At 44.0% G+C, this 14,137-nt stretch overlaps 1 protein-coding gene across 1 annotated transcript in view; it reads right to left on the bottom strand.

The window, feature by feature from the left end:
• PI4KA (phosphatidylinositol 4-kinase alpha) overlaps positions 1-14,137 on the bottom strand; it is a 113,542-nt gene that overhangs the window by 41,227 nt on the left and 58,178 nt on the right. The window contains exons 20-23 of the mRNA XM_007091068.2: positions 6,095-6,203; positions 5,598-5,734; positions 5,282-5,415; positions 2,213-2,295 (exon numbers count right to left, since the gene is read on the bottom strand). Of these exons, the coding sequence (XP_007091130.2) occupies positions 2,213-2,295; positions 5,282-5,415; positions 5,598-5,734; positions 6,095-6,203 (463 nt within the window). The remainder of the gene's footprint in view (positions 1-2,212; positions 2,296-5,281; positions 5,416-5,597; positions 5,735-6,094; positions 6,204-14,137) is intronic.

The following is a 14,137-nucleotide window of genomic DNA, read 5'->3' as shown; positions in this document are numbered from 1 at the left end:
ATTTCTCTGTTTTCCCAGGAGTTTGCTTTTAGGACTGGTTGCAGCTGAGACCCTCTGTGCACTCAGGATCTGAGGACATTTGCATCATAGGACTTGCAAGTCTTTGTGTTTCATATAGATTTTCCTATTCTGAAACCTTCCCAGAAATGATGTGGCCCTTAAATCGGATGTTGCCCACAGGTCCTGACCTGCTGCCCTGACATTCTGACCTGGCCTGATGACACCACTGGAAACATTCATGGTCCTGAGCAGGGTCTCCTTATAACCAGCATGAACCATACTGAGGCATGAAGCCCTCGTGGAAGGTCTGGGTATCCTCACAATGAAGTCTCTAATAGCTACTCTCAGCTAACAGAGCACTTTTAACTAGCCATTCTGTGGGATGTCTCTGCCTATCACCTGCTGGGCACCCTTTCTACCTGTCAACTCTTGGAGACCAGGCATGACTTTATCGTGGGTGCCATGTCTCTCCTTGAACTGTGTAGCTCTTTCTTTGTGTTCCCTCTTTCCTGATTACATAAGAGAAACAACAACCTATCTCTACTTCACAAATACTTAGTGGAAAAAACAAACATTAGATATATATATCCTATGTATTATGTTATCACTACATATTATATCATAACATATATATAATATGTGTGTTATGTTATATGTGTGTATACACACACACACATTAGCATAACATATATATATGTTTTTTAGCATAACATATATATATGTTTTATATATATATATAAAACCTAGTATATTTGGATATACACATCCTAGTATATTTGCCCTTCTTTTAAGCAAAATATGTATTCATGTTCAAATTATGATACTTTGCCCACTGGGAGTCCTTTTATTTTTTTAAATATTTATTTTTGAGAGAGAAAGAGAACGTGCAAGTAGGAGAGGGGCAGAGAGACAGGGGGACAGAGGATCTGAAGTGGGCTCTGCACTGACAGCAGCGAGCCTGATGTGGGGTTTGAACTCATGAACTATGAGATGACCTCAGCCAAAGTCAAACGCTCAATCAACTGAGCCACCCAGGCACCTAGGAGTCCTTTTAAATTGGTTCTTAGTCCTCTTTGCCTGCTCTGGACATTTTTCCTATCTATCTATCTATCTAAACATTTATTTATTGGGGGGGAGGGGCAGAGAGAGGGAGACAGAGGATCCGAAGCAGACTCTGCCCTGTGAATGCAGAGCCCAATGCAAGGCTTGAACCCATGAACCATGAGATCATGGCCTGAGCCAAAATCAAGAGTCAGCTGCTTAACTGATTGAGTTAAGCCACCTAGGTGCCCCTACTCTGGACATTTAAAAAGCATAACTGCTCCCTGGCAACAATAAGATGCTCCAGGTTCATCAATGATTATTTGAGAAGCCCAGGATCCTTTCAGCATGGGATAGTATTAGAGACTGAAATTTGGGGGCTAGAGCATACTCAAGCATTGAGGGTAGGCAAGAGTGATGCTCCTTAAGGCTATATGGTTATGTTATACATTTTTGTTGTTATTTTTAAAAATTTATTTTTTATTTTTTATTTAAAAAAAAAATTTTTTTTAAACGTTTATTTATTTTTGAGACAGAGAAACAGAGCATGAACGGGGGAGGGGCAGAGAGACAGGGAGACACAGAATTGGAAGCAGGCTCCAGGCTCTGAGCTGTCAGCCCAGAGCCCGACGCGGGGCTCGAACTCACAGACCGCGAGATCGTGACCTGAGCTGAAGTCGGACGCTTAACCGACTGAGCCACCTAGGCGCCCCTAAAAAATTTTTAAATATTTTACATTTTGAGAGACAGAGACAGAGCATGAGAGGGGGAAGGGCTGAGAGAGTGAGAAACAGAATCTGAAGCAGGCTCCAGACTCTGAGCTGTCAGCACAGAGCCCAATGTGGGGCCCGGACCCACAAACTGCGAGATCATAACCTGAGCTGAAGTCGAACGCTCAGCCAGGTGAGCCATCCAGGTGTCCCTTGTTTTTTAAAGGCAATAGAAGTTTACTAAATATACTGCAAGAGAGTGGCAGGCAGGACAGCAGAGAAGAGGCATGAGGCAGTGGTGTGGAATATACTGCTAAGGTTCTATGTTTTATACTGACCTTTCCAATGTAGTATATAACTTCATAAAACTATTTTCTTCACAAAGACAGAAAATTGGTAGTATTCCTTTCTATACTATTAAAGCTCAATTCATCATTAGAGTACCACAATAATCGACTTACCAGATTTGTCTTTCTGAATAGCTTTATCTTCAAAGTAGCAGAACATTACCTGGAAGCGGTCAGGATCTGTTGAACGTAGTACCCTAGCAAGGAGGACAGTTTTGAGTAAATTTTAAAAAATCCAGGCCCTCCCTATCACAGATTTGGTACTGCCCAGAACTGCTGAGGCCATGAGGAACCAAGTGTCATAGACTCACATGGACTTTCTGGAGGACAATATCCACCATCTGTCATAACATTCCCACACTGTTCACCCAGCAACCCACCACTAATGATGCATCTTAAGGGTAATGTGCACAACAGTGCTGGCTGAATGTCCATCAGTAGGAAACTGGTCAGCGACACCAAAGTACACCTATTCAGTGGCACAACATGCAGTCACCAAAATGAAAGATAACTCCAGAAAAACATCGAAGATGCACTATTACATGAGAAAGCAAGGTGTGGAGAAAATGGGTACAGCATAATGTTAGTGACAGGTTGCCGAAAGGCCTCCATGTGCCTTCTGTGTGTAGGATATTTATGTTTGCATTTAAAATTTCTAGAAGGAAAAGTAAAACTATCAACAGCGGGTATCTCTGAATTCAGGGCCTGGGAAGTGAGACTTGTAGTTTTCATCTTTAGCGTCTTCTGTACCATTTCAATATTTTCCTTCTCTTTTTTTGGTTTATGCATCGTTTTTATTTTGAAAGTAAAAAATATCTTTTACTTTGGGGCAAAGATAGAAAAAGAAATGCATGCACTTGAACCATAGTCCCTGTGAAGGGCCATTCAGAGTTTGGGGGGCTCCACTAAGATAGTGCGGCACATGTGCACACAGGCAAGCACTTGGTGGAATCTATCTGTGGGCTTCTGCACCAACCTTTTGTGAGTCAAACTGCAGTAGGGCAGGCTGTGTGGCTTTAAGTGCATGCATTCTCAAGTGTTCACGTTCACACAGCTTTTATGTAATTGCTCACGTTGTCCACCTCGCTGTTTTAACATTCTCCTAATAACCAGTGGCTGGGAGTCTGAGCCAGGTTCTTGAATAAAGGCTTCAGGGTTGCTTCTCTGTGCTAACAGTGCTCGCAGAGGCCTGGCAGGCAACCTGGAGTGGGAACTGGGTTCTTGGGAGCTGCCTGTGGGCCGTCCCCTTATGGTCCTGCTCTACCAGCCCACTCAACAGCCTGTCGTGAGACCCCATTCGTGGGCACACTTGTGGGGAAGCAGGAGACAGCCCTGCTGGTGGGCACATGAGGCTGAGAGGGTCTGGAGACATCGCTTGTAGCCATTCAACTTAGGAGCAAACAAGGTTTTTGATCTGTGTTGGTTTGCTTGTTTTGTTTTGGTTGGGTTTCTCTTTGAAAATATACTCTTTATAATAAAAAGGATGAGAGAACTACACTAAGATGCTATAGGGAATGGTGGTGAGGTGAGTAGTTTTTCCTCTCCACTTATTTCCAAATTTGTGTGTAATGTTCTACTACTTTTATTAAAAAAAAAAAAAACAAAACTGTAATGAACAAAGAAAAGAAGGCCAAAAGCTCCTTAGCTCTGTGGGACTTTGGGGGAGAATGGTTCACTAGTTTTTAAATTTTGCTCTGTTGTGGCACCCTCAGGCTACCAAGCGGCCGGGAAAGGAGGACAGAGCTGGAAAGTAGGGGCTCACTCCCACTTACCCAAAAGAGCCTTAATCTAGGTTATATGTTGAGCTTCCTAGCAAGAGGTCTTTTACCAGAGGCTTTCATGGCACCAAACAAAGGTTTAAATAGTGGCATTTCCCAAATATTCCCCCTTTTAAGAACTACCAGTTTACTTTTCAAACCATTTGGTAAGGTTTATCCTATAACTTATTACACCTATCATGTGACTTCAACAAACAGATTATGTGTAACCTGACTTTTTTAAGTTTATTTATTTTTGAGAGAGAAAGAGAGAGACAGAGCATGAATGGGGGAGTGGCAGAGAGAGAGGGAGACACAGAATCGGAAGCAGGCTCCAGGCTCTGAGCTATCAGCCCAGAGCCCGACGCGGGGCTTGAACTCACGGACCGCGAGATCGTGACCTGAGCTGAAGTCGGACGCTTAACCGACTGAGCCACCCAGGAGTCCCTAACCTGACCTTTTTTGATGACAGGGATGCATCTTTCTGTAGCTAGTGTATTCAGCTGCAGCCCTATGGTGCCTCAGAGCTTACCATGGTGAATCTGTACCATCCACATAGGCAGCTGGGCTCTGAGCATCCTAGCTGCTTCCTCCAGTCTTCATTTACAAGAGGCAGCATGGCACAGTGCTTAACAGACTTGGATCTCAATCCAAATCAGGGTTTATTACCTTGGGTAACTTACTTAACTGTTCAGTGTCTCAGTTTCCTCATCTGTAAAATGGGTATGTAATAATGCCTACCCCATAGGCTTGTTGGAGAGCGTGTCAATACAGGCAACTTAGCACAGTGCCTGGTACGGTATAAGTACTCAATCTATGTTAATATTGGTGTTGTTATGATGACAATTATTACAGTTGTTAGGTCTGCTATGGTTACATATGTATCTTGAGCATCTGCTAACTGTGGGACTGTTTTGGGACAGGCCCCTTCCCATTTCCAATTTGCTGTTTGTACTCAGCTGTGATCCTGGAAACCAGTTCAATGAATGTCTTAGAACATTTTCAGTGAGGGCTGATCCCTAACAGGGGCTCTTAGTCAAGTGGACAGAGTTTGAAATATCTATCGTGATGGCTCAGAAGCCTATTCCCTATAAAGAGAGGATAAATAAGAGAGTTATAAGATGTGGTGTTTGGTGCTCAGGAGGGAGGAGCACACAAGAAAAGCAGAGGGTGTTTTTGTTTTTTGTCTTTTTTTTTTTTTTTTTGAGCAGCAGGCAAAAGTTTATTAGAGTATAAGATTAGAAAGTAAGAATAATAGGAAAGCTCTCTTTACAGAGACGGGACATTTGAAAGTGACTGCCTCTGTTTTTTGCTTTTTAAGAAAGCTTACATGTCTTAGGAGGAACTGAAGAGTCCCACCCCCAGAAGGCACAAATATATAAAAATTAGCTCCAGGGGCTGTATTGGGAGGTAAAGGCCTGTATACCTCATATATTCCAGCCGATAAACAGACAGGAGATAGGTGGACATGGCAAAGTCCAGCTTGTTGATGAGGGCGGACACTTCGGGGGCAGGGTCCAGCAGGTTGATGATGGTGCTGCGGAGCTCACTCAGTTCAGCCTAGGAGGAAATAAAAGGCTCAAGGGCTCACACAAGCACCTGGAGGGGAAAGCGGCCCTCCTCCAGGAGAGGTGGATAACATGTGATAACAAGGACAAAGAAAGGATCTGCCCATTGTTCAAGAAAGCTTAGCAAAATCCCTGCCCTGCATCATCTATCCTTGGCAGGGTGAGAATCCTTACAGGGGTGACTGTGTCGTTTTTCATGGCCGAGTTATACTGGAGGACGGAACGCAGTGGTTCTTTGCTGGGAAACGTGAGCAGGGGTGACTTGGTGGCTATTTCACAGACCCCCTCGTACCATTCTTCTGGCCAAAGTCCTGCAAGAGAGTGCCCATGAGTGAGACCACCACCTTGCTCAAGAATCACTATAGAGCAGTTGACAATGACCATTTCTACAGTCGTGGGTCCTTTGCTTGAGCCAATTACCCCAAAATGGGGCACAGAAATGAGTTTGTCTTCTAACTTGGATGTTTTTTTTTTTCTAAGATTCATGGTATTCTTAGAACCCTAAAATACACCTGGGAAGTATAACATTTGCATACACACTTGTAGGAAGCAGCAGCTGAATTTGAACTAGTTTTGAATGCATACACATTCATAATTAGGTAGAGTCCTACTTCCACCTTTGTTTTCACTCTGCACTCTTGTCTTCCCCAGAAGAGCAAGTATTGCCCTACCTGACCCCTCCACTGCGAATCCCATCAGCACAGAATAGAGCCAGAAGTCCCGGAAGAGCTTCTGCAACCGAGGTTTGGCTTCTTTGATGGGAGGCAACCTTCGGGTGAGCTGATATACCAAGGACAGAGGGAGAAAAGGAAGTTATTTGCTTGTAAGCCCTAAAACCTACAGATGTGAAATCAACCACAGATTCATTCTCCCAGAACCTGTCAGTCATTTTGGGTAGGAAAAGACACACTGAGCAGTGACCAACACCTCTTGATCAGTTCACTGGTAAATACTCACCCATTCGGCAAACATTTATTGAGTAGCTAATGTGCACCAGGCACCATGCCTGGGAGGTGAAAAGCCCCATTCCTGCAGAGGACTTGCTGCCTAGTTTGGAGGCAGGTGAGGAAATAATCACAGTGTGGCAGAGATCCTGGAGAAGGTGTCATGGGTCTCAATGTTACTATGCAAGGAACTCTTAGCCAGGCAGAGAAGAGAAAGCAGCCCATCCTGGGTAGGGCATGGAGGGCCTGGGGAGGCTGGACCTCAGGTGAACAGTTGTGACTGAAAAGAAAGTGTGATCGTGAGAAATCTCGTGGATCAAGGAGAAGTGGTTTTCAGATCTTTTCTGGCAGCGCAACTTTTCCAAACAATAATCTTGGGCAGAATCCCAAGATGTAAAACAGGTATAGGCAGAGTTGCTTAGGCACAGGAGTGAGAGGCTGAAGTCCCTGCATCCTTGCTCCAGGTGGTGTCCCGCCCAGTATAAAGCAGGCAGTAGCTTGTAGTTATGCAAAAAATGTTAAATTTGTGCACAGCACCTCACCTATTGGACAAACTGGTCCTCACAGAACCCCCAGAGGACGTCAAGCCTCCTACGGTGATAATCAACTTACGATGAGGGGTCTCTGCAACACAAACATTCATGAGTGCCAAGTATGGGCCAGGGTCACGGGGTAGGACACATGATGATACCATTGCTGGCAGGGGTGGGGGATCACAGAGAGAGATGGGCACCTAAACCCATGACTGGTAAGGACTATATAAACTGGTACACTATTTCCTGGAAAGCAATTTGGTAAAATGAATAAAAAATTCTAAATAATCCCATCATTTCACCAAAAATCTCCTCTCTAGCAATGTATCCAAAAAAATCTGAGTTAGGCACAAAAATGTTGTAAGATTTGTTAGAACAGAAAAAAAAAATAAGGGCACCTGGGTAGCTTAGTCAGTTAAGTGTCTAACTCTTGACCTCAGTTCAGGTCATTATTTCACAGTTCTTGGGTTCAAACCCCAAGTTGGGGACTGTCAGCACAGAGCCTGTTTGGATTCTCTCTTTCTCTCCCCCGCCGCATCCCTTCCCCTGTTCATGCTCTCTCTCTCAAAATAGATAAACTTAAAAAAAAAAAAAAAAAAGAGCTGGACGCTTAACTAAGTCACCCAGGCACCCCTGGATCCTGGATTTTAAAAAGCTATCAAAGAAAAATAAATAAATAAAAAGCTATCAAAGAAGTCATGGAGAAATCTGACTGGGATATGGCTGATATAAGAGAGGAGGATTGATTTTCCTAGATGTTAACAGTGGTGCAGAGTAGGGCAGAGACCCTTCCATTTAAGAGACAAAGCTCCAGCGCCCAGGGCTGAAGTGTTATGACTTCCACAACTCCCTTTCAAATACCTCAGGAGATACCCTCAGGGGGTGCACACACAGGGAATTAAGCAGATAAGGCAAAATAGTAACTGTTTTATCTAGGATGTTGGTATATGGATGTCCATTATTCAATTCTTCCAATTGCTCTGTATATTTTTAAATTTCATAATAAAAAGTTGGTGGGGCACCTGAGTGGCTTAGCCAGTTGGTTAAGCATCCAACTCTTGATTTCAGCTCCGGACATGATCTCATGGTTCCTGAGTTTGAGCCCTGCGTTGGGTTCTGTGCTGACAGTGCAGAGCCTGCTTGGGATTCTCTCTCTCCCTCCCTCTCTGCCCCTCCCCTGCTTGCTCTCTTTCTCTCTCTCATAATAAATAAACTTAAAAAAAAATTTAACAAAAAAAAGCTGTAAAACATACCTAACCATAAGGCAAGCCTTGTAACTAGAAAGAAAACAATGGAGTATGTGTGGCAGAAGGTACTGATTTACAGTGGGGGCCAAAACTATACACCTCCAATGGGGAACAGATCCAAAACTGTCAGAATTGTCAAGAAGGGCTGTCAACACTCAGTTACATGATCAGAAACCTAGATATGTAAGGGGCAACTGGGTGGCTTAGTCAGTTAAGCATCTGACTTTGGCTCAGATCATGGTCTCATGGTTTGTGGGTTTAAGCCCTGCTTCAAAATTCTCTCTCTCAGCCCCTCACTCACTCACACTATCTCTCTCAAATATAATAAGAATAAGAAAAAGAAATCAAGCTATGTAAGAAACATTATTTATTAGTTTAAAATAATCTAAGCAATATATACTCATAGAAAAGAAATTTCAGCAAAGAAGTACATAGAGTGAAAAAGGAACACTTTCTACCTGCCTTCCGTGTCCAATGTTAAAAGCTGGCTGCATCTCCTTCCAGACCTTTCCTGTGAATAAACTATGTGTGGTGAAAGTGATAATAGCTAACATTTACTGAGCATTTACTGAGCGCCGGGTGCCATTCTCTGTGCTTTCCACACATTATTACCTCATTTAATTTTCACAGCAACCTTATACAGTAGGTATAACTACTGTTTCAGAGAGGAGAACACAGAGGGCAGGAGGTGGGATTCCTGTCAGAGTAGCCAGTTCAGCCTTGGTGAAGCCCAGAGCAGATGGTGTGAACACAGCAGCGATGTGGTGGTCCAGAGAGACAACTTCCATGCAGAAAGAACAGCCAGTGCTAAAGCTCTGGTGGGGGGGGGGGGGGGGCAAGCTTAGTGTGTGAGAACAAGGTAGAGGTGGAGGGAGCTGGCCTGGAGCAGATTATTAGATCCCTGAAGATTCCAGACAGAGGTAATGGACACTCTGAGCCAGCGTAATGGTGCCCACACTGAAGTCCTAGTACTGAGTAGGAACGATGAAGATTCTGAGAAAGCAACGTGTGAGTAAAGCTACTGAGTGCTAACCTAGACCCAAATCCAGCCACTCTTGCCAGGTCTTGAACACAATGGACAGCCCTTTACATGCCAGAAATTTCTCAAAATGAGTAACACACAGACGCCCTGCTATGGGCTCCTTAAGAGCACCTACAGAGTCCTCAGAGAGTTATGTTCTCCCTTTAGAGGGTCTCTGGGTGACAAACACACTCTCAGGTACTAAAATCAGGGAGCAGCACTCTGTGACAAGTTGGTCTTCTAGGCAATCCAGAACATTCCTATAATAACATTTTATTTATTTATTTATTTATTTATTTATTTATTTATTTAGTGAGAGAGACAGAGGGAGAGGGAGAGATGGGGGGGGGGAGAGATGGAGGGAGGGAGGGAGGGAGGGAGAGAGAGAGGGAGAGGGAGAGGGAGAGAGAGAGGGAGAGGGAGAGAGAGAGGGAGAGAGAGAGGGAGAGAGAGAGGGAGAGAGAGAGGGAGAGAGAGAGGGAGAGAGAGAGGGAGAGAGAGAGGGAGAGAGAGAGGGAGAGAGAGAGGGAGAGAGAGAGGGAGAGAGAGAGGGAGAGAGGGAGAGAGGGAGAGAGAGAGGGAGAGAGAGAGAGAGAGAGAGAGAGAGAGAGAGAGAGAGAGAGAATCTTAAGCAAGCTCCACACTCAGCATGGAGCGTGACACAGGGCTCAATTCCACAACCCTGGGATCATGACCTGAGCCAAAACCAAGAGTCATATGCTCAACCAATTGAGCCACCCAGGTACTCCAATGATGTTTTAGATTACAGAATTTAAAATTAATTTTATGTATTTATTTATTTACTTATTTATTTTATTTATTTATTTAAAAAATTTTTTTTAACGTTTTTATTTATTTTTGAGACAGGGAGAGACAGAGCATGAACAGGGGAGGGTCAGAGAGAGGGAGACACAGGATCAGAATCTGAAACAGGCTCCAGGCCCTGAGCTGTCAGCACAGAGCCCAACGTGGGGCTCGAACTCACAGATCGCGAGCTCATGACCTGAGCCAAAGTCGGCTGCTTAACCGACTGAGCCACCCAGGCGCCCCTAAAACTAATTTTAAAGAGTGATCCTAGCCCCACAGATCCCTGTGAATGCCTAGGACCCGAAGTTTGGGAAGCACTGTTTGGTAATACCCTATCTGTCCTGCAAGCCTGGCACAGAACACAGTGAGTGAACCCTGACTGAAGAAAGTTCGGTGCCATGGTCTCCTTATGTTATAAATCACTCATCTCATTCCCTTCCTTCACTTTTCACAGAGGGACATGCTAATAGAAGCATGGGGACATGTGCCTAGTAGCCGCATTAGCCCTGGAGACCAGGGCCAGGTCAGACATGGAGATCATCCCAGTGGGAGAATTCAAAGCTAGAGGGCAGGCAGAGGGCCTCTGCTTTCAGGGGAACATTATAGCTACCCCCAATGCAACCAAGCCTCCAGAGCTCTGAAGAGTATGTCAATTATGTGGTGGCTTCAGCAAGGACTGTGTCCACAAGCAAATTGACACAGTGACAAGTCAGGGCTTCAAAACACCAGCTGCACCAGAACTGGGGCAGAGAAGTCAGAAGTCACTCAGCAGAGATCAAAGACACAGCCGAGGGGGTTTGTGCTGACAAAGCTAGTTGAATGGTGTTTGATTTAGGACATATTTACTTTGGAAAATACCCAATACCAGCCCAGCATCAAAGTTCACATTGAAACCCTGCTGGTGACCTTGGCTCATTTCATCTCTGCCACACTTCTCAGAAGCACAGAGGTGAGTTGGGTTTCTGACATTTCTGCTGATTATAAACTCTTATATGCGGTGGTTAGAGATGGGTAACTGGTGCATTTCTCTATCAAACTACAAGTTCAAAAAGCTTTCTACATCATCCTAAAAATGGAAAAATGTTTTTATTTTTTAGTCTGCCTATTGTAACATTCGTCAGTTACATTTTTGAGACAATTGACAAAATTGGAACAGGAACTAGAATAAAGTATTGTGCCTATGTTAGATTATTTTAAGTGGATAACTGTACTATGATGGTGCATGAAAATATCCTTGTCCTTAGGCACTTTTCCCTAAAATATTAGAATTTAAAGTGAGAGGGACGTACAAGTGACCTATTGTCAGAAAGTTCAGAAAAAAAAGAGTACACATGTGTGCCTGTGTGCACACCCATATACACACACACACACGCATACACACGGAGAGAGCCATAAAGCAACTGTTCTAAAATACAAAAGCTGGTGAAATCTGGGTGTACAGGGGTTGTTTTTTATGCTGATCTTTCAACTTCTGTAAGTTTGAAGTTATTTTAAAATGAAAGATTTTTTAAAAAAACTTCAGGCAGTTACTTCTCTCCCAACACATCTGCCCTCTTGGGGCCTGAAGACACACCCTGGAGGGACTAGGGTGTCCAGATGTTATGCTCTGATGCGTGATCAAAAAGGCTAAACCTGTTCCATACAATTGGCATGAGAAAGCGCCATATAAAGTTCCCAGAAAAGCAAACTTTTGAATGATTTACCTTTAAAAAATATTGCTTCTCTTCAAAGACAGTCATCTGGATTTAAACACAACTTAGTGATAGTTTTAAAGTGTCTTATATAATTCTTAATAATAAATGGCAAAATGACAGGAAGATGGGCCTTTTAGATCCTTAATTTAAAAAAAAATTTAATACTTATTTACTTCTGAGAGAGAGAGAGGCAGAGACAGAGACAGAATATGAGCCGGGGAGGGGCAGACAGAGAGGGAGACACAGAATCCAAAGCAGGCTCCAGGCTCTGAGCTGTCAGCACAGACGCCGAAGCAGGGCTTGAACCCAGGAACCGTGAGATCATGACCTGAGCTGAAGTTGGACACTTAACCGACTGAGCCACCCAGGTGCCCCTTAGATCCTTAATTTTAATCCACAAACAATATCAAAGAGCTTTTCTCCTTCCTCTAATAAGGGAATAATGAACACTATTTTTGGCTTTTTATCAGATAATGCAGAAACAGGGTATAAGAAGCTTCCAAATATACTACATGAATACATGAAAAAAACATGAATGTCTTCATCTCTGCCTCCTTATCTGGTCTCAGATTCCTTTTCCTGAACTCTTACTCATTCACGTTACTGTTGTTGTTTTCAACCTTGTTTTTATCTGAGAAGGATCCTTTTAAGTGCAGCCTAGAAAGGAGACTTTCATCACGTTGCTCACTTTCTTCTCTTTTTACAGTGTACTGCTATCAATATTCACGCCCAATTCTGTCTGGAAATTGGGCCCAGTTCTACCTGTAGCCAGACACATTAGAAGTTGTTTCCCGCAAGTGGGATAGGTGTGCAGCACGGTAGCCTCAGCTGGGTGCTGGTGGGGTGGGGGGGCGGTGTGGGGCAGGAAAAGACAGCGGACATTTTCGAAGTCAGAAACTGTGATTTGCCTTCTCCAAAATGTGTGATTCAAAAGTCTCTTGGTGGTGATTAGAACAGCATTTGAGCCGACTATTTTCACAGTACCATAGGGGAAGACCCAAGGAGGGAGACTAGGGGGCAGAGAAACCAGTCCTGGTGCTTCCAGGCAAACAGGTGGAGGTTCCACTGCCACGTATAGTGACACAAGGCTCAGTATTCTGGTATGTAAAATGCTGGAAGGATGAAGTTAAGTTGCACAGATGAAGTTCTTTGTATAGCACCTGGCATTCAGCAGACACTCTATCAAGAGCCACTGCTGTCATCAACATCAACAAAACCAAGAGCTTCCCAAGTGGAGTATCTGTATAGCTAGCCCCATTTCCAGGCCTAACAAGTCCAAATATTTATTTAACAGGTGCCAGTAACTCTTATCTGGCTTGGACTAGAAGCAGATATTCTGGTGATCAAATATCTACCTAACGGGAGATGGTTACACACACACAAACACACACACACACACACCCGAAACTTTACAAGACACAATTCTTCCATCTGGGCTCTTCAGAAGTGATGCTGGGATCACGTGTGATGGTGTAGCATTAAAAATGCCTGCTGTTGCTGTCCCAGAGAAACACAGAAGCATCAAATGATAGTTCATCTACCCAGGATGTAATTATTACACAGGAAGTAAGCAAGAGAAAGGTAAAGCCATTGGCAGGCAAAACTGATTTGACAAATCAAGGCACATCCTTCCTTGGAACAAGGCAAGGGATGGGTAAATAAAGACAGGCTTACTTACCACAGCATATATATTAAAAATTTATCTGGTTGATTTCAATAAAGGGACTGCCCCTCAGGCCTTTTAGTAAGAGCTGACATTACCCTAACACAGACCTTCTAAGTCTGGTAAGATTATTTCTAACTCAATGCTAGAAGCAGTTAAGTAATAAAGTTTTAGTAGTTCTCCTGCTAGCAGTGGGAGCCAAGTAACAGATGCAAAGAAGACAGCACATCTGCAGTAAGCCATATAACCTCACAGCTTCTGGGGCTCCAGGGGAAAGACGAGCCACCAGTCACCTTTCATTAGGCACCCAGAGGATCACTACATTACAACAAATTCCAAATCTTATGCAAATTACACAACCCCAAAATAATGACACAAATTTCACATTATCTTTAGGATATCTGTTTTCAGAAAAGCCTGGCCCGCATACATTTTGCAACATCTCCACTCAGGCCCCACCTCTTGGTGAAGCTTGGTGAAGCTCTCCTGGCACCCTGCTCCTACCACAGGAAGCAGAGCCGCACCGCAGCTCTGCACCCCTACCTGCTTTGGTAGTGTCCTTATGAGAGCCCCGTGCTGTATTGCACATCTGCTCCCCATCAGGCGGGCAGAACCCTTTGGTGGGGGAGACCTTTGTGCCTCCCGTGCCTAAAATATGTTGTTTGGAAACAGAAGACAAAGTTTAGTGAATGAATGAAAAAGAAACTCCCTGGGAATGCTAAGCCCCCAGGATTCTATATGGTTTTAGTTTTGCAAACCTTAAAGAAGGGATTCTCAAGTAGGGGTCCACAGATCCTTCAGGCAG

This window comes from Panthera tigris, chromosome D3 (assembly GCF_018350195.1).
Source record: "Panthera tigris isolate Pti1 chromosome D3, P.tigris_Pti1_mat1.1, whole genome shotgun sequence".
Classification (NCBI taxonomy): Eukaryota; Metazoa; Chordata; class Mammalia; order Carnivora; family Felidae; genus Panthera; species Panthera tigris.
Note: the sequence above shows the minus strand (reverse complement) of the source record. Positions and strands in the feature narration are given on the sequence as shown.